Source organism: Bubalus bubalis, chromosome 14 (genome assembly GCF_019923935.1).
Source record: "Bubalus bubalis isolate 160015118507 breed Murrah chromosome 14, NDDB_SH_1, whole genome shotgun sequence".
NCBI classification, from domain to species: Eukaryota; Metazoa; Chordata; class Mammalia; order Artiodactyla; family Bovidae; genus Bubalus; species Bubalus bubalis.
The window spans coordinates 8,171,630-8,199,183 of NC_059170.1; the positions used below are offsets into that span (position 1 = coordinate 8,171,630).

General features: G+C 47.9%; 1 protein-coding gene across 1 annotated transcript in view; it reads left to right on the plus strand.

Annotated features, from left to right (window-relative positions):
• Positions 1–2,054: 2,054 nt before the first annotated feature.
• SLC13A3 (solute carrier family 13 member 3) overlaps positions 2,055–27,554 on the plus strand; it is an 83,179-nt gene continuing 57,679 nt past the window's right edge. Inside the window, exon 1 of the mRNA XM_006051387.4 lies at positions 2,055–2,217. Within this exon, the coding sequence (XP_006051449.1) occupies positions 2,107–2,217 (111 nt within the window). The 5' untranslated portion in view covers positions 2,055–2,106. The remainder of the gene's footprint in view (positions 2,218–27,554) is intronic.

Below are 27,554 nucleotides of genomic sequence, written 5' to 3' on the forward strand. Positions count from 1 at the left end.
GTATAAAGTAGATAATTGAAATAGCCCTATTTCATACAGATTTGAAAGGAAAAAATAAACCAGTTCTTATTTGTAGATGACATGATTGTCTATATAGAAAGTCTCAAAGATGTGACCAAAAAAAAAAAAAAAAACTTCTAAAACTAATAAATGAATTGAACAAGATTTAGGGTATAAGGTAAACATTAAAAATTCAACTTTATTTCAATATACCATCAGTGAGCATATGGGTCCTGAAAAAAATAGAATACCATTTACTTTGCTCAAAATTGCAGTTGTTGTTGTTGTTTAGTCACTAAGTCGTGTCCAGGCTCCTCTGTCCAAGGAATTTCCCAGGCAAGAATACTGGAGTGGGTTACCATTTCCTCCTCCAGGGATCAAACCTGAGTCTCCTGTGTCTCTTGCATTGCAGGTGGATTCTTTTCCCCTTGAGCCATTGGGGAAACCCTGTATTGGTAAAGGGATAGACAATTAGATCAATGGAACAGAATAGGGAACCCAGAGACAGATCCACCAAATATGCCTGATTGATTTTTGACAAAAGTGTAAAAGGAATTCAATGGAATAAAGATAACTTTTTAAACAAATGACTCTGCAGCAATTGGTCAATGATAGGCAAAAATAAATAAAATAAAAACCTCAACCTAAGCCTTGTACCTGATATAAAAATTAACTCATGGTCTTAAATATAAAACATAAAACTATAACTTATCAAACATCTCGAAAAAAATCTGAGAAAATCTTCAGGATCTAGGGCTATGCGAAAGAGTTTGACACTGAAAGCATGATACAAAAAAAGGAAAATTTCATCATTTTGACTCCACCAAAATTACAAGTGTTTGCTCTGTGAAAGGTCTGTTAGCAAGATGAAAAGCCAGGCTATAGACTGGGAGAAAAGTTTTGCAAACAACATATCTATCATAAGACCTGTATTTAGGCTATATAAGGCACTCTCAAAACTCAACAGCAGAAAAAACAGTCCAGTGAGAAAATGGCAAACAACAGGAAGAGATAGTTTTCCCCAAAGAAGATATACGAATGACAAATAAGCACATGAAAAGATGTTAAGCATCATTAGCCATTAAGGAAATGCAAATTAAAACCACAAGATTTCTCTACACTTCCATCAGTGTGGTTAAAAAAAAAAATACAAGTTCAATGTTGGCAAGGACATGGAGAAACTGGATCACTCATCCATTGCTAACAGAAATGTAATATAGTGCTAACAGTTTGGAAAATTGTTTGGCAGTTTCTTAAAAAAAAAAAAAAAAAAAAAAAAAAATATATATATATATATATATATATATATATATATATACAAGCAAGGATGCAACTGCCATACAACCCAGGACTGTCTTCCCGTGCACTTATCCAGAAGGAACAAAAAGACTCCTCCAGGCAACCTGTAAAGTAGGAGACACTGGTTCAATCCCTGGGTCGGGAAGACCCCCTGGAGGAGGGAACGGCTACCCACTCCAGTATTCTTGCCTGGAGAATTCTATGGACAGAGGAGCCTGACGGTCAGACTATAGTCTGTGGGGTCCCAAAGAGTCAGACTCAACAAGTGATACAAACACACACAGGCTCCGACCTACAGATGACTGACCCACACCGGAAGAAAAATAAATACCAACTGCCAGAACTCCCAACAGACCTCTTGTGTAGTTCCGACTGATATTATCATCACCCCAGAGGCCAACGTCAAGGCCACGCAACTAGCATGCTGCAGAGGCGGTGTACGAATCCAGTTAAGGCTAGTAAGTGATTCAATCCTCAGATTGTCTGGTGTGGCCCTTTTCACAGGCAAGTACGGAACCGTGAAGCCTCGGGCCACATAGCTGGAAAGTCAGGCGGCTACTCGGTCTTCTGGGCTAGAGTGCGCTTCCCTGGTTCTTGGGTCCAACTTTTCCTAACTTTCCCGGGCCTCTTTCGGCCAGTCCCAGGGGAGCAGGCACCACCCTTTTCCTCCGGGAGGCGCGCGTAGCGGGGAGGGCGGGTCCCCGAGCGCAGTCCCCTCCCCAGACCCTCCCCCCAGGCTATAAACCCGGAGCCGGGGGCCGGCGCGGGCAGTCCCGGGCTGGCCCGCTCCGCGGGGCGATCGCACAGATGGCGGCGCTGGCGACAGTGGCCAAGAAGGTGTGGAGCGCGCGGCGGTTGCTGGTGCTGCTGTTCACACCGCTCGTGCTGCTGCCGGTGGTCTTCGCCCTCCCGCCCAAGGTAACGCCGCCTCTCCTGGGCGGTCCCCCCATTCCGCCCGCCCTGGGCGGCCGCGCCACAGTCAGGACCCTGTCCTCCCGAGCCTCGGAGGCGGAATACCACAGAGGTCCCAGTCTAGATTTCACCAGACCCCACCCCCCACCCCCTGCGTTCCCTCGCTCTCCCTGCCTCGCACTGCTGTGAACACAATTCCCCTTTCCCAGCTGCTGTTGCTCCTGGGAGCCCGGGTCCCACTAGCCTTCTGGATCTTGTCATTTCTGCAGGAATGATTCCTCTTTATCGAGCTCTGACTGTGCGCTTGGTGATGTGTTGAACATTTCACTTGATAATCACGAGAAATTTGATGCTTGGCAAGCTCAAGCTTAATAAATGGCAAGCTGTGTGATCTGGGGCTTAACCTCTCTGAACTTCAGCTTGTTCATTTGTAAACACTGGGGAAATGATCATACGGATCCATTGGATGGTGGTGAATATTAAAAAGAGGCAATATATGTTAATCTCTTTGAACTGAGCCTGGTACCCAGTAAGTGCCGAAGTCTGCACTGGCTGGTCTTTATCAATGTGCCATATACGATGGAGACAGCCGAGATTTAAGAAATGCTTACTGGGAGCAAATGTGAGCACAGTCATGTCCTACTCTGCGACCCCATGGACTGTAGCCCACCAGCCTCCTCTGTCCATGAAATTCTCCAGGCAAGAATACTGGAGTGAGTTGCCATGCCCTCCTCCAGGGGATCTTCCTGACCCAGGGATTGAACCCACGTTTCCTGCAGTGCAGGCAGATTCTTTACCATCTGAGCCACCAGGGGCAAGGTGCAGCGCTAAACTTTGCCTACGTGCAGCATCTGACTTAATCCAGACTGAAAATGCTCCTCTGAGTGGGGAGGGTTATTTGCCTTATTTTCCAGAGGAGAAAAGTGAGGCTGGGAGAGAAGTGTCTTGCTCACAATCACACAACAGGCAGCTGAGTGGGATCAATCCCTGGCTTATCAGAATTCAGAACCTAGGTTGTTTCTAGACTCTCAAAGAAAGTAATCCATAGAAGATCAAAGGCTGCAGATTGAGGTCAGGAGTGTCATGACAAAATTCATCACCAGTGGGAGAAGGAGATGGTATCGCAGGTCCCCTGGTGGGTCCCTCACCTGTGCCCAGCACATTCGGGGCATCAAGGTTAGGTGTGAGGCTCATTAGACAAGGCTTCTACCTCCAAGAAGTTGTTTCACTGTCCCTCAATGAGATATTCTTCAGTTGCTAAGTCGTGTCCGACTCTTTGCAACCCTGTGGATTGCAGCACACCAAGCTCCCCTTGTCCTTCACTGTCTCCCTGAGTTTGCTCAAACGCATCTCCATTGAGATGCGTTTGAGCAAACTCCATCCAACAATAAGATATTATTCATTAACTGCCATCAATGAAACAGTAAATGTTCATAAAAATAAAAGTAAAGAGAGGGTATAATTTAGTGAGACCAGGGGAGCAGGGAGAAGTGTTCAGAGAGGGCTGCCTGGAGGAAGGGGTGAGGAAGTGATACTAAGAAGATGGTATTGAAAGATCCAGGACAAATTCTTTGGTGTGGAATTATCCTAGCAATTAGACTTTCTTGACATGCAAGAGAAAAACAATAAATGCTGCTGCAAGGATTAGGTTGCTTGTTTAAAAGCCGTCCCATCCCTGGCCACTTGCTAACTTCAGGACCTTGCACCAATCTCCTTTCCTCTTTGGGTCTCCTTTATCTTGTCTATAAGGTGGAGGATTGCCATGCTAGCTTCCGACACTTGATGTGAGGGTCTGAGAAGACGTTGCCTCACTTTGTGAAGCATCACTGGTGGAAGGCAGGATGGGTCTGGGGGGTCCCAGGTGGAGTTCTGGGGAAGAAGTGATGAAACACACAGGGTCTCTCTCCTCTGCAGAGGGTCTGAAAGCTCCGCTCTGCAGTGTACCCAGGGGCAGGTCCAAGTGTTATGGGGCTGGAAACTTGTACTAATTGAGGGGCTTTCTTTAAGAAAAAGCATACAGATTTACAAGTACAGAATTTAATACATGGCTTGGGAGTGGCTCTGAACCTTTAAAAACTTCATTAGCTTCACAGTGAACCCACTTCCATATGATCCCCAGTGTGGATAGGTAACAGCACATGTCTGATCGATTAGGTGTCTCACTGAGTGCTTCACTCTTCTTCTGTGCTGAGTTTCTCAGGTGTTGTCCTATGTAATATCCACATCACCAGGGAGTCAACTGCTATCAGCATGGAACAGGTGAAGAAATGGAAGCTCAGCAAGGTTAGGTGACTTGTCCAAGGTCACACAACCTGTACAAAGCCAGAAGGCATTGTTTGTGTCTGACCACTTCGCTTTATACTCTTTCTTTAGTTCTAATTGAGTGAGAACGTCTCCTAATTCCCTCCAGATCCCCAGTGGGGACTCTCTGTGTGGCTCTAGATCTCACTGCCTTTTAAACTGGCTAATAAATCAGGGCCTCCTCCCAGGAAGCAGCTCTGGCTTCTTGGGAGATCTTAGCCTCCCTCAAGTCTCTATCAGCACACTCAAAGCCCCCTCTTCCTCCATGTTATATGTATATGTTTATCACATTGTATTATTATCATATTCTTGGATGTTAATAACTGACATGTTTCTTAATCTAATGTAGAAGGCGAATAAAAGCATCCTTAGAGAATAGTGAGCAGAGAAATTTGTGGTTTTTGTTGGTCTATGACATACGCATAAAGCAAACAGAGTGGGTGTGCTGTGCACACACAGTTTCAAAGCAATTCCTGTAATCTTAACCAGTTTAATCCTGTGATAACCTCTCCAGACAAAGGCTGGCACTATAAAAAAGTGTGCTTTCTGTGCAAATGAAGCTTCAAGACAAGTGTGCTCGGTGTCCACCCTCACCCCTACCATCAGGATGCTGCTTCTAAGCCTCTCTCACCTAGAAATTCTGGAACCACCAATGCCTGTTATAGGGTTCATATCCCAAAAACTTTTGCAAAATTGTTGATATCAGGGAAGAAGTTTGAGATCCTTGGCATTGGTCATTTGCCCCTCACTGGGTCCTGCTTTTCCAGCTTGATAAGGTCTCCAGCATCGCTGCTCTGATGTTCCAGAAGTCTGTATGATTGTAACGGTTGGTTATCACGCACCTGTCCCCTGGTGACTGGTGAGGAAGGCTGCAGGGAGGCTGGGGTTAATCCGAAGGGTAGAGCCAGGGCTGGGGGCGGGGGATGGGAACAATTCTTACATTATGTCCTCCTGGCTTGGAACACTGTCAGCAGGGGTGAAAAGGAGTGGGATGCCCTTCTGGAATGCAGTGGCTGCAATTTCCAGGGCCACGGGGATCATGGCTCTTACCCCAAAGAGTGCCAGAGACTGAGGAAGTCAGGATCCTGCCAGAGGGACTGCCTCACAGTTTTCTAAGAATGGCCATCCTGGGAGCTGGGTGTTAAAGGACTGGCCTTGGGCGGCTAGGGGAGACAGAGGAGAGTATTAAATCAAGCTTGCAAATAAGCACCAGCCCCATGTATTTGCAGAGAATCTCACCTCCTTTCCCAACTTACTAAAAGCAAATCTTGCTGGACTGACCATCTGGCCATCAAGAGTGCTTCAGTGAGTACTTCCACTGGCTCTTTCTAAGGATGCTTTGAGGAGGAGGAGGCATGTATGAGTGGGGGGACTCTGGGCTGGGCCTCCTCCCAGGTGGCAGGTCTGGCTTCTCGGGAGATCTTTTGTTGTTGTTCGGTCGCTCAGTCGTGTCGACTCTTTGTGACCCCATGGACGGCAGCACACCAGGCCTCCCTGTCCATCACCAACTCCCAGAGTTTGCTCAAACTCATGTCCATTGAGTCACTGATGCCATCCAACCATCTCATCCTCTGTCGTCCCCTTCTCCTCCTGCCTTCAATCTTCCCCAGCATCAGGGTCTTTTCTAATGAGTCAGCTCTTTGCATCAGATGGCCAAAGTACTGGAGTTTCAGCTTCAGCATCAGTCCTTCCAATGAACACTCAGGACTGATCTCCTTTAGGATGGACTGGTTGGATCTCCTTGCAGTCCAAGGGACTCTCAAGAGTCTTCTCCAAAACCACAGTTCAAAAGCATCAATTTTTTGGCGCTCAACCTTCTTTCCGGTCCAACTCTCACATCCATACGTGACTTCTGGAAAGAACATAGCGTTGACTAGACAGACCTTTGTTGGCAAAATAATCTGACTTCACTGATTTTAGCCTCCCTCAAGTTTCTATATCAGCACACTCAAAGCCCCCTCCTGTTATATGCATGTATTTATCATGTTATATTATTGCCATATTCTTGGATGTTAGTGACTAACATGTTTCTTTATGTAACGTACAATGGGAATAAAAGCGTCTGGGCAGGACACTCCAGAGCATTGTGCAGGCTGTGCAGCGCACAGAGAGAAGTGAGGAGGCGAAATGAGACCGAATCCACCCGCACTCCACCTGCCGAACCTGGCATCCCGGTGCAGTGCTGGACCCACCTGAGGAAGAGCCCCTCTCCCCAGTTTGCACGAAGGTGTTGTCTGGCTTGCAGCAGTCTTGCTCTGGGGTGGCAGTTACACCTATGAAGTCAGAGGCCCACTGTTTTGCATTCACCTAATCCATGAGTGGGGGATGTTCAGGTGGATGACCAAGAAAATGGGCCTTTCCTTCCCAGTTTTGAGGCTTTGGAATCAGAACTGGAGTCTCATTCCACATCCCTGGTCTGTGACCTTAGGCAAGTCATTTGACTTCTCTGGGCCTCAGTCTCTTCAGTGATAACACGCCCATAATATCACCTTCCCCCCCAGTTATTCTTTGGGCCTAGTGAAATCATATGATGTACTGGCATCATAACTTCCTACTTTTTCATTCAGCCCTCAAGCTATGTTTTAACTCTCCCATCTTGCAGATGAGGAAGCTGAGACTCAGAAGTAAGAGGATGGAAAGAGCATGGACCTTGGAGTTGGGAAGACTTGGGTTTGGGTCTTAGCTCTCAAACTGTACGATAAGGGGCTTGGGCGGGAGACGTCCCATTTCTGAGCCTCGTTTTCCTCACTTGTAAAGTGGGGAAGACTCACGGGTCCCCAGAGGGCTACTATGAGATTTAATTCAGTTAGGATACAGAAATTGTCCCGTGCTGGGTCAAAACAGGGTGGGAATTAATAACAGTAATAACTGCTAAGTGTTTTCCTCATCTGCCCCATGCTGTTTTACATGCCTTTCACATTTTAGTTCATTACATTTCATTTAATCTCTGAAGCCTACCTTCTAGATAACGGGTGAAGGGAAGTAGACGTCAAGCTCCCATATTTCTATTCAGATTATAGTAAGCCCTCAAGAAAGGATAAGAACACCTCATACTTACTGATTACTTACTAGAAGCTGGCCCCCTTTCTCCCTCTGTGCCAGCCACCCTGGCCTTCTTGGTGTTCCTTAAATATCCCAAGATTGCTCTCACCCCAGGGCCTTTACCAGCTTCCCAGGTGGCACAGTGGTAAGGAATCCACCTGCCAATGCAGGAGACCCAAGAGACTCAAGTTTGATCCCTTGGTCAGGAAGATCCCCTGGAGGAGGTCATGGCAACCCACCCCAGTACTCTTGCCTGGAAAATCCCATAGACAGAGGCGCCTGGCAGGCTACAGTCCACGGGGTCACTAAGAGTCAGACACAACTGAGCAGCTAAACACGTGCACGCCTGCCTGCAGGGCCTTTGCACTTGCTGTTCCCTCCGTTACGAGCTGCTCTTCCCCCAGATGTCTGCAAGCCTTGCTCCCACACTTCATTCATCTTAGTTCAAAGATGAACCTCCTCAAAGGCCTTCCCTGGCCACCCTATCTAACATAGAAAATAAAAATTCCTTTACACTCTCTTCCCTGCCTTATTTTGCTTCATGGTCTTCATCACTATCTGGCAATGTATTGTATTTAAGGAACAGGCAAGGCAGAGTAAGCAGGCTTAGAGTTGGTTAGTTCAAATGATTTCAGTGGGCTGACAGAGAGGCTGTCCCTGGTTGTCTGGTCCCTGGCCCTGGGTGATGAGGGCAGGCAGATAATGGCCTGGAGTGAGAGTCCAAGAAAGGAGATGGTTGGGGGTGTAGGTCTGGGATTGTCTGGTTTACATTTGAAAAGCCGACACACAGGTGAGTTGTTTACTATTTCTAGGAATGAGCTAGCCCTGGGAGGGGCAGACCCTCCAGTGTTAGCAAGGTCCCAAGATGCCAGAGCATCACATTCAGAAACTGGAAAACATGGTTGTTACAATCTCCCATACTCTTTTCTCTCACTTGTGGTCCAGCCTTATAGGCCTTCCTTTGGTTCTTTAAACCTGCCAAACTTGTTCCTGCCTCAGGACCTTTGCACTTGTTGTGCTCGCTGCCTGGGACGCTCTTGTCCCTGATCTTCCACAGGTGGATCTGTCTGGTCATTCAGGTCTTAGCTCCAAGGGCACCTCCTCCAAGAAGACCTCCTTGATTACCTCTTCTCAATAACACTTGCCCTCCTCACTGTACAAAACACTCTCTAAAACAGAGTCCTGTTTTATTTCCTTCATGGCATTCATTCCAACCTGAAATGTTCATTATTTGTTCACTGCCGAGTGATATAAGGGCAAGGCCTGTGTCTGTCTAGTTCCCTCAGCATCCCCAGCACCTAGGACAGAGTCTGACACATAGTAGGTACTCAGTAGACTAGCCAATGAATGAATTTGCATTTGAGCCAGGTAGCTCTGATTTCTGAACATGTGCACTTGCTAAACTCCTAGACTGCTACTGATTTGTAGAAGATCTAAGCTGAAATCAGTGTTTCCAGCCCTTTCCTTTTTCAGCGGGGAAAACTGAGGCCCAGAGGGCACATGGAAGGACCTTCCCACCCCTCCCAGCCAGGTGGCCCCAGAACCCTCATCTGTGCCCCCTCCATGCTCCCCCGCCAGGTTTGACCCATTGCCCACACAGACCCCTTGGCCTTGGAACTGCTCCTCTGAGGCCTAGCCAACTTTCCACTTTCCTGGAGATCCTGCCAGGTGTGTAAACAGACCGACACAATTCCTGATGAGGCGAAAGGGAGCAAGATCGTGTTTCCTGACCTGACTCAGCTGGGCAGTGCCCTCTGGACTGATGAGCGGGATTGTGAGACACCGCCCCCCCAGACCTTGAGGACACAGGGTGAGCACCCTGGCTAGACCGGACCTGAAAAAAATGTCACAGGTGTGCCCCGACGGCTCTCTCCTGCTGAGATGCACCAGGGACGAGAGAGATGCACAAGGCCATTCCATCCTGGCAAGCCTCAGTTTCCTCATCTGATAAGTGGGGATAATGACACCCACCTGCTCGGAAGGCTTGGCAGTGCCTGATGCAACATAGGTACTTGGTAAAGAATTGTGGCTATTGCTATTATCTGCAAAATAGGGGTACTAGGCGTGTGACTCTATCTACTTGTTACTGAAATTCACAAGGGGAGGGGCAGCCAATGGGAAGGAGCCTGTGCTGGGGGCAAGGGGAGTCAGCAGGACTGATACACAGGGCAGAACCGTGATGCCCAGCTCAATAAAGACATTGGAAAAAGGCTGGCAAGACCAGCATGCCCCTGCTGGCAGCCCAGTGGCTGCCCTGCCCAGTTCCTTTTCCTTTCCTCTCCTGCGAAGCCCTCTCTTGGCCTGGACTGGAGAGAAGGATTTGATTTCAGCCACGTTAAGACCTCCAGCAGGAATGTGCCGGTCCCTGGGAGGCTCAGGATGTGAATTCAAGTTTGCTGATGTCCCAGGCCACATGCCTTATTCATATGCTCTCCTCTGTCCCCCAGGAGGCCCCTTGGGAGCCATAGCCAACACCTCTCTAGCATTTATGAAGTGTCAGGCATGGTTCAACGCACTTGAGACAGGCTAGCTCGTGTATGCTCGGCCCGGCTCTGTGCACAGGTGCTATTATTGTCCACATTCACAGATGGGGAAACTGAGTCACAGAATTGTTCAGTCACTTGCCCTAGCTCCCACGGTTTGGAAGTGGCACAGCTGGGATTCTGACCTGGCATTCTAGCTCCAGAGTCTGTGCTTTTAGCCTCTGTGTGACACAAGGGAGATGGACCCATTTTACAGATGAGAAGCCTGAGGCTCAGAGAGATGAAGACACTTGCCTAGCACCTCACAGTCACTGAATGAGTAGTCAGGCTGCCATTCGAGCCCACGTCTGCCTTATTGAAAGCCCACATTCCTTCATGGTTCAGTGGAGGCAAGGGGAAAGGGGCAGGGAGTACCCTTAAGAAAGGCTTCCCAGTGGAGAGACCTGACATCCTGCCACTGGAGTGGGAGTTTGGAGGTTTTGGGTCTTGGGGGCTCTGAAGATAGGAACTAACCTGAATTGTCAAAAATGATATGTAGGAGCTTGGGTTTGGGTGCTTGGGTGCAAATTCTGTTTTTTTAATATGCTGTGTAACCTCGGGCCAGTTGCATAACTTCTCTGTGCTCAAGTTCCTCATCCATTAATGGGTACGATAATAGGTGATGATGCTCGTAAAGGGCTCAACAAATGCTGGCCGGCTTCATGGCTAAAGCACCTCCTGTGTCCTGGGCTCTGGGGAGTCCTTTAAAGCCGAGTTCTGAAGCATTTAGCTCTCCAGGAGACATTCGGCAAGGCCTGAAAACATTTCTGATTGTCACAGCTCGATGGAGATGCTGCCGGCATCTAGGGATGCGGCTACACACCCTGAAGTGCACAGGATTGCCCCCACAACGAAGAGCTCTCAGGCCCCGAATGTCAGTGGTGCCAAGGCTGGAAGCCCCTGCCCGGTGCATTTGCTTGGCGTCCTCTCCCAGCAGGCCTATGAGGCAGGTGTGATCAGGTCCCATTTTCTGTCAGAAACACTGAGGCCAGAGAGGGGGAGGGCTTGCCTGCGGACTCACAGCCTGACTGCAGAAGGCCTCCCAGGGTGGAGGGGATTTGGAAATGGAGGGCCTTCCAGGCAAGAAGGGCCTTCCAGGGCCTGTGAGCCCTGCTCCAGGCGCTGCTGCGTGGAGCTGACGGTCCCCTCTGCCCTCCTGGCTCTCAGCGGGCGGGACCAGCCTCCTTTCCCGTGATCGGGAGAAATAACAAGAGCGGCCCTTGTTCGCTGCCACCCACAGCCCCGATTGTCCCCTCGATTCCACATGACAGTCCACCTTTCTCGCATGACGAGCCACTTTGCTGGCTGGCCCCCGGCAGCCTGGAGGAGTGCGGGAGAAGGGAGGAAACGGCTCCCTGCTCCTTTAGGCCATTTTCTGCCCCGTCTGGAGCCCCCTTGGATTCCTTTCAAAAGGGCTGGGACTCGGCAAAACTTCTGGTGCCTGAACCGAGCGTTTGACAGCATGGAGTCCGAGAAACCGAAGTGTGAGCAGTTTCCTGAGACACGAGTCTTGGAAATGGGCTCTGCTGTGTTGACATCTGGGACCAGAACACGGGGTGTCCAGGCCTGGGGGAGCCAGCAGAGGCCTAATGCACGGCCCTGCCTGCAGCCCAGCTCTCACTTCTTCTTGGGGAAACTGAGGCAGTCCTGAGAGGCCCTTCCTACCCCCACTAAATTACCCATCAATCCGGGATACCTGGCTTCCTTTCCTGCTACTGATCTGTTTCTTCTATGGGGTCTGGACCTCCTCCAGACCTTGACTTTCCTCCCCTGGACAAAGGGTCTGCCCAGAGTCACTGGGCTGATTTGTCCTCCAGAATCACTCTCTGAAGGGGCAGGGGTAACATCGTGAGAGTATGAACTCTAGCACCAGATCTCCTGGACTCCACACTGGCTCCCCCACTTCCTTTGTGACCTTGGGTAAGTTATTAGCTTCTCTGTGCCTCAGTTTCCTCCTCTGTGCAAGGACACCAATAGGATCTACCTCAGAGGGGGGTTGTGAAGATTGGTTTTGATACCTGAAATACTCTGGGCTGCTCCTGATCATAAGAGGTACTAGTTAAAGATCGACTGTTGTTATTCAGTGGCCAAGTCATGTCCAGTTTTTTTGTGACCCCATGGACTGCAGCACGCCAGGTTTCCCAGTCCCTCACCATCTCCCGGAGTTTGCCCAAGTTCATGTCCATTGCATGGGTGATGCCATCCAACCATCTCGTCCTCTGTTGTCCCCTTCTCCTCCTGCCTTCAATCTTTCCCAGTATCAGGGTCTTTTCCAATGAGTTGGCTATTTGCTTCAGGTATAACAGTAATAGTAGTAGGATTGTTATTTGCATTACAAATGAGCCTGTGGATCTAGGGGTCTGGAAGTACTTTATAGGGGATGAGACTTGCTTCTGCATCCTCTTGGCTTCTTCCCTTTCCTCTTTGTGTAGTTTCTTGTGTTCTCTGAGCCTCCAATTCCTCCACTATAAAATGGGGGAAAGCTGATCTCCTAGGAGCTTCTGGAATTTTAAATGAGATAGTGCTTATTCAGAAAAAAAATCCCAGTGAAAGTTCCCTTGCCATTCTTACTCTAACTCTGAAGCTCAGGGCCCCAGAGACCTCAGAAGTGAAGGACTGTGGGCAGCGGAGGGTCATTGTCAAGGAGGCCTTGTGAACATCATAGCTTAGGCCTCAGCAGCAGGGGTCAGCTTTCCCATCATCCCCTGCATTGACTCCCAGGAGGCCTGGGGCAGAGTGAGCTGGACCAGAGTGGAGGTAGGATGATGGTAAATGGTAGAGACTTAAAATGTCAGGGGCAGGGAAGACCTCAGTGCCCAAGAGAAGTTAGGCTAAGTGGTGGGCCCACAGCTGATCCAGGATGGATCCCTGCCAAGGACTTGCTCTGGGGGTGGAGGTAGGGGTGGGGGGTGGGCGGAACAAGGCACTTCCCCTGCCATCCTGGGTCTCCCCATCTGTCTCGCACATCCACTTGCCTCATGGGGCCATGTTGAGGAGCCAGGGAAACTAAGCACTTTGTAAAGAGTGAAATAAGTACCTGCAAATAGTAAGGTACAAATAAGGGTCCTTCCCATCTGGTTAACCAGTGTATCCCCAGCGCTTGGCAAACAAGGTGCTTAATAAATACGTGTAGAATGAATATGGAATCAATGCAAATATTTCTTTAGTGTTTCCTGTGTGCCAGGCACAGTCCACGAGTGATCCTTACATTTAAAAGTATTAATTGAGCACCTACTGTATACCAGCTACTAGTCTAGGAGAACACGGTGATGGACCAAATAGTCACAAATCCTTTTACTTGTGGAGCTGACATTCTAGAGGGGCAGACTCTTTTTTTTTAAAGCAAACACGTAAATAGATAAGATCTATGTGTGTTTGTGTGTGTGTGTTAGTCCCTCGGTCTTATCTGACTCTTTGCAATCCCATGGAGTTCAAAGGGGCCCGCCAGGCTCCTCTGTCCATGGGATTCTACAGGCAAGAATACTGGAATGGGTTGCCATTCCCTTCTCCAAGGTAAGATCTATAGTATGTCAAATGATGATCAGTACTTTGGAGAATAAAATCACAGAAGGCAGGGATCCAGGAATGGGGTAAGTGTAATTTTAGAGTCAGAAAGATTCAGAAAAGGGAACATTTGAACAAATACCTGAAGGAGAAAACATTGGAGCAAAAAGTCGACGGAGGTGAAGGAACAAGCCCTGAGTGCGTATACAGGAAGAGCATTCCAGGTGAGGAGACAGTAAGTGCAAAGATCCTGAGGTGGGGGCATGGGGGATGTTCAAGAAATAAAAAATGGTCTTCCTGGGTCCTCATGACAGCCCTTCCAGGAGCCTGACCACAGACCCCTTGATCACAGAGAAACTCAGGTGAAGAGCATAGGTGGCATTTAAAGGCAGACCCCACCATAATGCCTTCAGGCTGGATTTCATTTCAGCCCAAGAGAGGCCTCCTGTTAGTACAGGCCTCCAAAGGTGTGGGACAGCTGCCAGGAGCAGGGGGAGGTGGAGAAGCCCTGAGGGGGCCTTTGGCACACCCACCACCTGTGTTGGGGACTGAAAGGCCCTTGGGACACATGGGAGACTGAGGCCCACAGAGAGGAAGGCGCTGCCTGAGGTCACACGATCACTTGGCCTCTTTTTGGGAAGAACTTGTTCCAAAAGTTCTCAGTCCTCTGGCTGAGTCAGGCCACTGGGGGAGTTTTTTTGGGGGGCTCCTACCTATAAAATGGGGAAAAACTGATCTCCTAGGAGTTGCTGGGATTTTAAATGAGATAGTGCTTATTCAAAGAAAAATCCCAGTGAAAGTCCCCTTGCCATTCTTCTTCTAACTCCGAAGCCCATAGCCCCTGAGCCCTAAGAAGTGAGGGACCATGGGCAGCAGAGGGTCACTGGGCAGCTGCCCCCCACCCCGCCCCCACCCGCCTGCCTGGCTCATGAATGATTAGTGAAGCTTGGGGGTTAGTAGGGTGTGAGCTGCCCCTTGAACACTTTTCATGAATGGTTTGAAGAACCTGAACTCGTGACATCTGCTAATAAGTCCAGGGGTCTAACACAGTCCGTTCAAGTGGAAGGAGTGGAAGGACGGGGTGGGTAGCCTTGAAGGTCTTCCTGGGCAAGTCTCTCCCTCCCATTTCTCCTCTTTCCCCCGTTGAGTCTTAGGCCCAAATGGACACAGGGGGCTTCTAACTGCTGTCTCGGATTGTTTGGGGGCTGAGGAGAGGTTAGGAAGGAGCCTTGGCTGGAAATCAGAGATCAAGACCTCTGGGCTGTCTTATGTATTTCCCGCTGAGTTACCCTGAGCCAGTTTCAGGCTTCACCCTCCAGGCCTCAGTCTCCTCCTCCAGAAGGTAGATAACTCTAAGATCAGCCGGGCTTATCCCCAGGACTGAACAAACCCAGAAAGGATGTGAAAGGACCTCTGAAGTGCTTTTCTATTGAATATCTGTCCTTCCGTTTTCCTTCATAGAACCTACCCGAATGTGGGAGGAGCAACATTCACGCTAAGTTTCAAGGGCTTAACCCAGCACCTGCACGCAGTGAGTCAGTAAATGCTGACTGTTATCATCACTACAGTAATTCTCTTCCCTGAGCCCAGGGCCCTGGGCTGGGAAGAGCCCTGGGCTCAGACCACCACGCTGAAATCACGCTCCGCCCCTTGCTAGAGACGTGGGTGAAGAGGTGGGCGAACCTCCCTGAGCCTCCGACTTCTGCTTTCTAAGCAGGGCCGTGAGACGAGCAGGGGAGCTCAGCATGTCCAGGGCGAGGCTCGGGCCAGGTCACGGCGACCCCTCAGTGAGCGGCAGCTTCATTGCTGTCAACTGCCACTCACAAGGGAGGCAGTGTGAACTCGGGCCGGGAGCTCAAGATCTCTGAGCCACACATAACCCGGGGACAGCGGTCACTACTGCCTCTTAGGGCTGTGGGTAGGCTGAATGAGGGAGTCCATGGGCACCATGCCTGGCACGTCTCAAGTGCCCAGTGCGGGCAGCCGTCTCAAATAAGAGTGCTGGTGCTCTGAGGTCACAGGGGCAGCTGCTCAGGAGACCGCGGGGAGAGAGGCTGCCAGCCTGGCAGGGCTTCCAAAGACGCCACGTCCACCCATGTTCCCTTTGACTTCCTGCCCAGCTTTGTCAGGATGGCGAACAAGCACCCTGATTTGTGGGTGGGGATATGGAGGCTCAGAAAGGCCACCGATCAGCCCAAAGGTCAAAGCTTGGAGGTGGTGAGCCAGGATTTGCACCTGGGAGTCTGGGACCCCTTTGGGCCTTGTCACCCTGAGCCCCAGCTGCCTTACGTAACTCCCTCTTTTCAAGCAGAGGCTTGTGCCTCTTGGCCTCAGCAGAGAGAGTTTCTCTTGTATTGCCTCTCGTCTTGCTGGGTCCTCTGCCTGGGTCTGCTGTGTGTGCTCCAAACTCCCTTCCTTTTGGGGTTAATATCTACCCAGCGTCCATGGCCTTCATCCGCTCATGAAGTGCAGACTGGAAGTGCCTTAGGGATCATCGAGATGAAGGCACTAGTGTAAGGAAGGCAGGAAATGGGCAGAAGTAACAGATCCTGTCAGTAGGAGCTAACATTTTATAACTTAATCTGCCACGCACTGCTCCCAGCACTCAACCCACATTCCCTGCATTTAATCCTTGTAACAGTAACTTTGTGAGGCTGAAATTCTTAGCATCATTGTCATCATCCCCATTTTACAGATGAGGAAACTGAGGCACAACAAGTCACTTGTTCTAGGAAGCAGTAGAGGCAGGATTCGAACCCAGGCCCTCTACCGCTAGATGCCAACCTCGCAACTCAAACGCCTCTGCTTCTTGACGTCGGGCTCGGATTTCGGCCCCCCATCTCCTAACTAATTCCCTGTCCACTGTTCTTTCTGTTGATCCCGACGGCTCCTGCTTCTCAGGGGCTGGTCGTTTCTGCATGTGCATCAGGTGCAGCGTGATGCTGTAGTTCCTGTGTTATCTATGAGCAAGCTGAGGTCCGAACCTGCCCAAGGTCCCTCACACCAGCCGTGGGTGCCTGAGCCGCTATTTCCAGCCCCTAGTGGCCTCAGGGGTTTTGACCACTGTGGAGGCCCAGCCTTGGGATGGAGGGGATACTGACAGATTGAAGGCCTGGCTCTGGCCATCCTAGAGTTCAGAGTTCAGGGCTCCCCACAGCCCTGGCCCTGGACGTTCCTGGGGAATGGGCCTCTAGTAGGCAGCAGGAGGGCACCACTGTGAGCACCTGGCCGTGATCCTGCTTCCCGAAGGGCCTGGCATGGCGCCTCGCTCACAGCCCAGCGCCTTGACAAAAACGCAACCCAGCAGGAAGATGGATGTGGGGCGGGGGAGGGGGTGGTGGGTGGACACGGTTTCCGAACAGCTCCCGCCCCAGACTCAGAGAACACCCCAGTGCTCTTTCTTTCTTTTCCTGAGTGAGGGGGGCAGGCTTGGGGGCAATGGGGGACAAGTTGCCTTGTGTCTGTCTGGAAATCATTCCCCCAGCTCAAAAATTAACTGCCTGACCTGGCACTTTCTTCCTTCTCGTTGTCACCTCTGCGTGTTTCGCCTGCAGACTTTAATCCCCGTACTTACGGATCAGCTGAGCCTGAGAAGCTGGGATTTCTTCAGTGGGCGGATTATAAGGCTTTCTGTCAGAAATGTCTGGGTCAGGCTGGCATGAATTGGGCTGGTGAGGGACTATGAGGACCCCCCCCCACCCCCGCCATCCCGGCCCAACTGTTGCTCCCAGCCAGGGCCAGGACTAGGGACAGCCAGGTGAAGGACCCCAGGAACAAAGTTTCAGGACGGACTCACTGTCAGGGTCATGTACCCGCTTCACCCTCATCCCAGCCCAGCTCCCAACTTCTGCTGCCTGATAGACCTCAGAGTGCAATGATCTTTCCACGAAATGGGGTAAAACAAGTCCTTACATCTGCCTCGCTGTGTGACCTCAGGCGAGACACTGTCCTTCTCTGGGCAGTCATGGTACTAGGGGTTAAATTACGCCAGGGTTTCTCAGCCTCAGCAACGGTGACTTTGCTCCTATTGGAAACAAGTCATTTTCTGTTGCGGGGGGCTGCCCTTGCACTGCAGGATGTTTAACAGCCTCTGCCCACTAGGTGCCACTGGCATCACCCCCTCCAATCACCCAAAAATGTTCCCTTTGTCCCCTGGAGGTCAGAGTCATCCCCTATTGAGAACCGCTGGATTAAGTAATCTCAGGTTAATTCTAGCTCAGATATTTTAGGATTTATTTAAAGATTTAAGAATAGTTTATTTGAAGCTCAGCTTTAAGAAATTTGGGCTTCCCTTGTGTAAAGGTAAAGAATCTGCCTGCAGTGTGGGAGACCTGGGTTCGATCCCTGTGTTGGGAAGATCCCCAGGAGAAGGGAATGGCTAACCACTCCAGTATTCTGGCCTGGAGAATTCCATGGACTGTTAGTCCATGGGGTTGCAAAGAGTCGGACACAATTGAGCGATTTTTCACTTTCACTTTAAGAAATTAAACTTGTATTATGATTTTTTTAAATAATTTTATTTATTTTTGGCTCTGCTGGGTCTTCGTTGCCGCGAGGGCTTTTATCTAGTTGCAGCAAGTGGGGGCTACTCTCTAGCGGCAGTGCATGGGCTTCTCATTGTGGTGGCTTCTCTTGTTATGGAACAGGGGCTGCAGGACACCTAGGCTTAAGTAGGTGCGGCACGTGGGCTCCATAGCTGCGGCTCCCAGGCTCTAGAGCCCAGGCTCAATGCTTGTGGTGCACAGGCTTACTTGCTCCACGGCATGTGGGATCTTCCAGATCAGGGATCGAACCTGAGTCTCCTGTATTGGTAGATGGATTCTTTACCACTGAGCCACCAGGGAAACCCCTACCCTTGTATTGTTATTGCAATGTAACACTAGCTCAAATTTATTGAGCATTCCCATGTCCGTGGTCATTTCATATGAAATAAATCACTCTCCAAGGTAGAGACTATTATTACGTGCCTATAGCACACAAGGAAACTGATGGTGAGGGCAGTTAAATAACTAGATCACACAGCTAGAGTGTGGAAGGATTGCATTTAGTGTTCAGGCTTGTCTGATTCCAAAGCCAATACTATTTCTGTGTGTGCATGCTAACTCACTTCAGTCATGTCCGACTCTTTGTGACCCCAGGCTCCCCTGCCCAGGGGATTCTCCAGGCAAGAATACCAGAGTGGGTTGCCATGCCCTCCTCCAGGGGATCTTCCCAACCCAGGGGTTGAACCCGTGTCTCCTACGTCTCCTGCATTGGCAGGCAGCTTCTTTACCACTAGTACCACCCGAGAAGCCCAACACTATTTCTACTGCATGTTTATTATAGGAAGATTAGAAAAGACAGATAAGCAAAAGGAGATGTTAGTACTTTTTGATGACAAAATTGCTACATTGGTGGAGTCCAGACTTTTCTATTCCATTCACCTTTCTGAAGCAGTCTGGGAAAAGTAACAAAAAGCAACAAAAGAGAAGAAATTGCCATATCTGATAAAAGAAGGGCAGACCACAATCCCACCCTGTTTGTGAAGACGAGCTGACAATGACTGTGGGATTTGGACCAAAGTGCAGAAGGGAACCAAGAGTGGCATGTGCTTCTGCAGCTCCTGAGCAGGAGGTAGAAGTCTCCAGAAGGATTTTTCAACTCTATGAACCCTTCCTAATCCTGGCAAAGCCTGAAGCCTGCACAGGGGAAGGGAGAGTCACTGAGATGTATGTGACAGTTCAGAGTTCAGATGAACTGGATGAAGAGACTTGAAGACCCTTGGCAAGAAGTAGGATGTTAAAGTGGCAGGTGAGAGAAAGGATAGATAACAATCAGCCGTTTGGTTCTAAGGGTTCTAATTTTCTCTCTCAGTGAGTCAGAGACTTACTCAAGGAGACATTGAAGAACTGTGATTTTCTTAGGTCTTTATACTTAATCTCCACTCTAAGCCTATTGCTTAGAGTAGAGATATTAATATATTTCAGGGCAGCGCTGGTGACAAAGGATCTAAGATAATCCACAGGGTTACCTGCCCGCCTCAGCTTCCTTCCAGCTCCTGTCCACACACTTTCCTTTAACAAATATCTGTGACAAGTAGCCAGGACGGGACCTACAAAAAGGTTGTGTGAGAAATAAGAGGAAAGAGAACATCAGATGAAAAATAAACAAAGAAAAATACTGGAAGAGTTGTGTTATGAAGTAGGAGAAACTACTGAACTGACATTTCTCTGTAAAATATACACAAAAAAATAAATGATGACCTTCCTAAAATAAATCTCAAGGTAAGAAATAAAGGTTCAAAGAAGAGAATAAAAAGTAGATGGAGTTGAGAAAAGCAGTGTCAGAAGAGAAATGAAAGTGGGTGACAGAGAAAAGTGAAGCCACACTATTATAAAGCTCTACTGGAAATAGCAAAATGTAAACTATTAAAAACATAATCAAGAACTTGTTACACAGGCTAAAGAAGATGTAACAAAATTAAGTAAGAAAGAGTAAGAAAGGATGAAAGAAAAGTGGTCAATATGGAAGACAAAGGAAATCCAACTTCTGCGTAATTGGTGTTGCTGAAGAAGAAAGAAAAAGAAATCAAACAAATAAAACAGAAAACAATATTGGAATCTTTAATAGTAGAAAATTAATTTACCTCTAATTCTAGAGGATTAATTAATTAAATGACTCTGAAGTCAAATTAATTTAAAACATATACAAATTTTCTGTCTCCAAGGAAAAATAATGTATAGAGAGACTCATCAACTCTGAGCTATGTCATGGTAACATGAATGAATTGAGGATTAAACCAAATAATGTTATGGATATCCAGGCAAAAAATTTGATGAGCTCTAAGGGGGAAGAAATTAGGCTGGCCTCAAATTTCTGCACAAGGAAGTATTTCCTAATTCTCAGAAAAGAGAATGCAACCTCAGAATTTTATAGATACATTACATATGTATTCAGGGAATGTCTATTTTAAAAAAAATGTACATATATAGTTGAAATTTGTAAAAATGAAGAAATTCATTTGTAATCTCACTCCTACTCTACCTGTTAAGTACGTATTTCAGAATGCGTTTACGTGCATCCTTTCTCGTGGGATCCTCTAGGATGTAGGTATCGCACCATTATTATTCCCAAGTTGCAGATGGATGAACTCAGTGACTTGACACAAGAATCAGTGGCAAAAGCACTATACCCAGGCTTCCTGGCCCTCGGACCTGAATCCTCTAGAATGACTCTGTCCAAGAGAACTTTCTGCAGTGATGGGGACGTTCTAGATCTGCTCTGTCCAGAATGACAGACACTCATCTTATGTAACTGTGGAGCACTTGACATGTGGCTCATGTGACCGAGAACCTGGAATTCTAAATTTCATTTAATTTTAATGAATTCAAACTTACACAGCCACCAGTGGCCCAGACTTGGTATATTTGGACAGCCTAGTTCTAGAAATTTCCTTGGCATTCTTTTCCCTTCTGAAAAAGAAATCTGACCACTTTCCATTTCATCCATCCCCCAACCACATCCGCATCAAGTCCTTCCAGATTCTGGCCTCTGGGGTCAATCAGCGTTCACAGTTAGGACCAGCCTTCTAGCTTCTCACCCCAGTCTTCTCGGACTGCAGTCTCCTTCGGGTAGTCCCCCCTGAGGGTTTTAGCTGAGTCACGGCAGCTTCTGCTGGCAGAGGGCATAGGCTGGGGCTGTGAGCAATGTTTCACCTTGAGCCACAACTCCGTCTATCCTGTGCCATCTCAGCAAATTCCCCTTCCTGAAGCAGAACATCTAGACCGAACGGAGTGGCCAAGGGGCGTACTGATGACTCTTGAGATGACCCAGAAAGTGAGCCTGCAAGAGCAGACACCTCCCCCTGCCTCTGGACTCCAGAGGTTAAAATTCAAAGGAACAGGGCCTTGGGCTCATGTGACACTAGCCTTTACCCAAACCTGCCCTTGAGGGAACCAAAGGAAGATTCCATCCGGCAGACACGCAGACTGACTCTCCCTGTGGCCAGGTGGCTGGTCTGAGTTCACTGAACAGGGGACCCAGAGGTAGAGGTGGCTCGGACGTGCTGTGTGCCCGAGTAAAACCGACCCCACTGGACTCCGCTCCCTGATCCACTATTTGGACCAGGAACCATAAGATCTGCTCTTGTGCTCCGTGTGGCTTCTCCTGTGACCTCAGTTTCTGTCCCTGTAAAATGAGGGTTTTTAAACAGAACAGGGACTTCTCACAGAGCATCCTGTGATTCCTAGTAATCCATGAACAACTTGACATTAGATCAGAATTGTGTATGTGTGAGCTCTTTTCTGGGACTTTCCACCCATTAAGACCATTTAGATGAGAGGTCATACATTGGTGACCATGGGTCTGATGCCTTTTGCAGACATGGGTTGTTGTTTTTTTTTTGGCCCATACTTTCATTTTAATGAGCAAATAATTTAAAACTGTGAAATGTCACATAAAAGCACAATTTCAAGCCTTTCTTGAAAAACCAGAGCTGGCATCCTGGGCCCCATGGCAATAGTCCTGAGCTGAGAGCAGCAGTTGCTGTTTTCAAGGGGCCTATACTCCCCACTTCACCAGAGTCCCCACTTCTTCCTGTTGCCCCCATGACACGAAAGCCCAGTGCCAGCTGTAATTTATCATCAAACTTGGTCATTTTTTTCCTGTGTTGGAAGATCAGTTCCCTGTACCCACAGCACTGTCAGAAGTGCAAATCAGACTCCAGAAAAATGAAGTGATTTTCCTTAGGCTAGCCCACTTCACTCATTAAATTGTTCCTTGCACTTGAGGTTGTGATGCCTGATTTAGAGCATTTAGTCATTCATTTGGGCTTCCCCAATGGCTCAGTGGGTAAAAAATCTGCCTGCAGTGCAGGAGACCAGGAGACATGGGTTTGATCCCTGGGTCAGGAAGATCCCCTGAAGGAGGAAATGGCAATGCACACCAGTATCCTTGCCTGGGAAATCCCATGGACAGAGGGGCCTGGCGGGCTATAGTCCAAAGAGTCGGACACAACTGATTGACTAAACACACACACACACACACAATCATTCATTTAACAAATGTCCACTGAGGCCCTAAAGAGAGAGGTGAGCAAAACAGACAAGAATGCTGTTTGCGTGGAGCTTGAGGTCTGGTGGGAAGAGAGCTAATGATAAGTGAATGAATAAATTCTTCAGTCATTGGAAAGTGCTTGACAAGAACGAGGCTGGGTCGTGGGGATCAGATCGCAGACAGTAGAGTGGTCCATGAAGAGGCGACCTTTGAGATGAGGCTGAACAAGGAGGAGTGAGGTAGGCAGAGATCAAGGCTGAAGGCCAGGCAGAGGAGGCAGCAGGTGCAAAGCCCTGGAGGTGGGAACCAGCTTGGCCGGCTGAATCACTGAGAGCCCACCACTTAGCGTCTGCAGGCCAGCTCTCTGGTCCTGCCTCCAGGCCTCCTGGGAGACTTTTGCTCTCTGGAACTCAGCTCTGGCCTAGAGGACTGCAGGGGTGGAGGAGTGGGGGTGAGGGGCAGCAGTACTTATTAATTCCTCACCAGATGCCTGGCACTCAGCTGGCAATTCTGAACCCAGTTTGCCCACAGGAAGCTCAACCCAGGCAGGGGAGCTACTTTGGGTCACCCCGGCCCTGCTCCAATTCCTAACCAGCGAGGCAACGAAACACTGTTGACCCACTTACTGCCCAAGCCCCGTGAGGGCCAACGATCGACTTCCCGGTTCCTGCCATTTCCCTTGGGTCACCCCCACTGGCTGACATGTGCTGGATCTGGAGTCATTTCTCCACAAAAGATGAATGTTGACCTCCTGGCAAGAGCACCCAGAGAGGGAAGAGAAAGTGGGACAGAGTGAGACAAACAGAGGGAGGGAGAAAAGAGGGGAAAGGGAGAGAGAATCCAGGCCTGGGACTCAAAGGCCTTTGAAAGGCCACCCAGGCAGCCCAGAATTTACCAACAGCCCCTCCCATCATATAATGCGCAGAATTTATAGCGTTGCACTAAAGGACTGGCAAGATGTCACCCCTGAAGCAGAAGTGCTCGAATATTTACCACAGGTTTATTTACAATAACGCCAAACTGGAAGCACTCCAGTTTCCATAAACAAGAAGATGTACAGAGAAAGAGTGGTATATTTACAGAATTGAATGCTATGCAGCTATGAACAAGAGAAAGCTGCACACACACACAACCTCCAGGATGAACCACGGGCACTACTCTGAGCAGAAAATACAAAGGTCCATTCTGTATCATTCCATTAGGTAAATTCCCAGAAGAGGAGAAAAAAAGCTATAGTGATGGAAATCATGGCCATGTTTTGAAGGGGTCCTGAGGACTGACCTGAAAGGGGCTGAGGGGTACTCTCTGGGGGGATGGAAATGCTCTGTGTCTCTTTTTTTTGAGCTATAGTTGATTTACAATGTTTTGCAAGTTTCTGGTGTACATCAAAGTGATTCAATTATATATATATATTTTTCAGGTTCTTTTCCATTATAATTTATTATAAAATACTGACTATAGTTCCCTGTGCTGTATAGTAGGTCCTCTATTTTCATATATAAGTAGTTTGTTTTCCATGTCTGTGAGTCTGGTTCTGTTTCGTAAGTTCATTTGTATCGTATTTTTAGATTCCGCATATACATTGTATCATATGATATTTGCCTTTCTGACTTATTTCACTTAGTATGGTCATTTCTAGGTCCATGCATATTGCTGCTGAGTAGTATTCCATTGTACACATTTACCACATTTCTTTACTGGAAATGTTCTGCATCTTGATTGGGATGGTGATTGTGTGGGTTCATACATTTGTCGAAACACAGACTGTACACTTACAATAGATGCATTTTATTGTGTGTAAACTACAGCTCATAAAGCTAATATTTTAAAAATCATGTTTGTTTTTCTCTCCAGTTGTTGCTCTAAAAATGTAGAGGGGACGTTCTTCCCCTATTACCCACGTAGTCCTGAAGACCACGACTTTCCCCATCACTCTTGAGAAGTATTAATAATTAAAATCCTCCAGTTACTTGAGTGCACACACATGATCTCTGCATAGAAAGTAGAATGGTCAGTTTTTGCCATGCCCTTCTCCAGGGGATCTTCCCAACCCAGGGATCGAACCTGCGTCTCTTACGTCTCCTACATTGGCAGGCAGGTTCTTTACCGATAATGCCACCTGGGAGCCTTTGTAATGTTGGTCAGGTTACTTAACCACCCTGTGCTTCAGTTTCCTTATCTGTACAAGGGAGGCAAGCATGGGACCTACTTCCTAAGGCAGTTGGTGACAGTCACAGCTAAACTGAAATCATGCAGGGACAGTAGTTGGAATGGTGTCTGGCCCGTAGCACGTTCTCAGTGAAGGTTGGTTCTTAGTAGTCTTACTCTGGTGCTGGTGGTGGTCGCTGTCATATGAATGAGAGCAAGGATGATAGCTTCCAGCTGGATCATTCTCTGGAAAAGAGAAGACAAAATGGAAGGGTGAGGCTTCTGGGAGGGGACATGAAGGTCATTAAGAGCGTGTTCTTTGGGGACAGTGGGGGCACAGATGAGAAGTGATGGAGGGACACAGAGGGCAAGGCCAGGCCAGGGGGCTTCAGGGATTCTTTTGATCTAGGAGTTTGAGAGATTCCAGGGATGCTAGAGATCTAGAGGATGCAGGAATTTGGCAAGGGCAGCCGTGGATCATGCAGAGATGTGGAGTGGTACAGAGCGCAAACTCTGGAGTCAGGCCACCTTGAGTTCAAATCCTGGCTCTGCCTCAGTAACTTTGGGCAAGACACCTGGCTTACCCCCTTTGCCTCAGTTGTCCCATCAGTAAAATGGATATTAATAATACCTGCCTCCAAGAGGAGCTATGGAACAGAATGCATTAATGCATGTAAATTACTAGGAAAAGTACCTGGCCAGTTGTAAGCACTTGTTAGCTCTCGTTACACTCAGAATCCTTTAAATGTTTAGGGGAAAAGAGTTTAAAAATTAGAATTTCTGTTTAGATGTGCAGTTCATGAATTGCAACACGACCATGGGACCGAATTATCTGGGTCACAGCTTCACACGCATGACTAAACCCATGTCTTCTGTAATCCCCTCTGAAAAATAATAGGGCCTCTCGTTAAATGAATTAATACATGTCAAATGCCTGGAATTTAATAAATACTCAAAACATGTTGGTGGTTGTCATTATTACCATAATTATTCTGCTGCATAGTGATGGGAGGCAGGATTGAGAAAGCAGTTCTAAATAGAGCTTCTCAGAGCTTGAATTTTCCAAGTGACCTCAGCTATTATAATATTCTTTTCTTTTCGCTTCATACCTTTGTCAGGATAACCCAGGTAAGAGGGTTACGCTGGCCTCACAAAATGGATTGAGAGGTGCTCCTTTTTTCCTTCTATTCTCTGGAAGGACTTGTGTAAGATAGATATTATTTAGTCCTTAAACATTTGGTAGAATTACCATTGAAGCCAGAAGGGCTTAGAAGTATTTTTTGTTTTTGTTTTTTTTGCAGGGAGATTTTTAATGATTAATTCCATTTCTTTCAAAGTCAATGAAATAGTTTTTCTATTTCTTTCTCTAATAATTGAGTAAGTTATGTTTTTCAAGAAGTTTTTCTATTTCCTCCAACTTATCAAATTTATTGGTATCAAGTGGTTCATACTATCTATTTAGTATCCTTTTGAAGCTGTAAGATTAGATCAGTTCATGAGGGTGGGGATGGAATTGTGCTATGTGCTAAGTCACTTCAGTCATGTCCGACTCTTTGCGACCTTATGGGCCATAGCCTGCCAGGCTCCACTGTCCATGAGATTTCCCAGGCAAGAATACTGGAGTGGGTTGCCATTTCCTCCTCCAGGGGCTCTTCCTGACCCAGGGATCGAACCCAAAACTCTTACGTCTCCTGCCATGGCAAGTGGGTTCTTTATCCACTAGCGCCACCTGGGAAGCCTGGGAATGAAATTATAGCTCTTAGAAGAAAGCATGTTTCTCTATGCCTGGCACCAAAGAAGGACCAAGTAAGGATGTAAGGAGAAGACAGCCATCTATGAGTCACAAACAGAGTTCTCCCCATGACCCAAATCTGCTGACACCTGGACCTCAGAGCTTCTGGTCTCCAGAACTGAGAAAAATACTTGTCTGCTGTTTAAGCCACCCAGCCTATGGTATTTGCTTGATTAGACACACATATCTTTTTCAAACTGAAATACCCATTGGCCTGTCAGGTGGTATATAAAACAGGATAGATGCGGCATGTCTTCCAAAGCCAGCAGCAAGCTTTGACAGCAAACAGTTGTATTATTTTTAAACGATGGATGCATGACGGAGCATGATACCACACATGCGTTGAAGAATGTCAAGTTTGCACCAGAATGACCTTGACTCCTTGGGGGCTTTCCATATTGTTGTTCTTCTGCCTGGAGGCCCACAACAGTGACTGGAGCCTGTGTACTTCTGGCTCACGAGACCCGATGGTTAAATTTTCATGAACTTTGCTAGCTAGTTGTTGAACATAGACACTATTTAAGGTGAAATTTTATGAACTGGTGTTAAATAAAATATATCAAAACAAAGGTAATAGATAGTCAAAGCTCATCACGTCCTAATTGTGTTACTATTTTGTAAGGTCTTGATGTTATTTACATCTACGGTTATCTACCTCTACTATTATTTACCTCTAAATGTACAGTGGAAATACTGTAGAGTGTTGTGATACTGTCCATCTCCCAGCATTCTGTGCCCAGTGATGTAACTTGGTGGCTTCATATCAGCCATGCGGAGGTATTCACACCATAGAAATCAGTAAACACTACAAACCAGGGCTTGGCTTATTGTTTGGGCGCTTGTCTAGTCTTAAGGTGATGGGAAAATTTAGTCATGCAGATCACACTTCAAATGTGTTGTCTATAGCTGGGACATTGTGAATAGCACAAAAAATGAGGAACTTTTCATCCAACGTCTTTTCACACGGATCATTTTTTAAGTCTTTATTGAGTTTATTACAA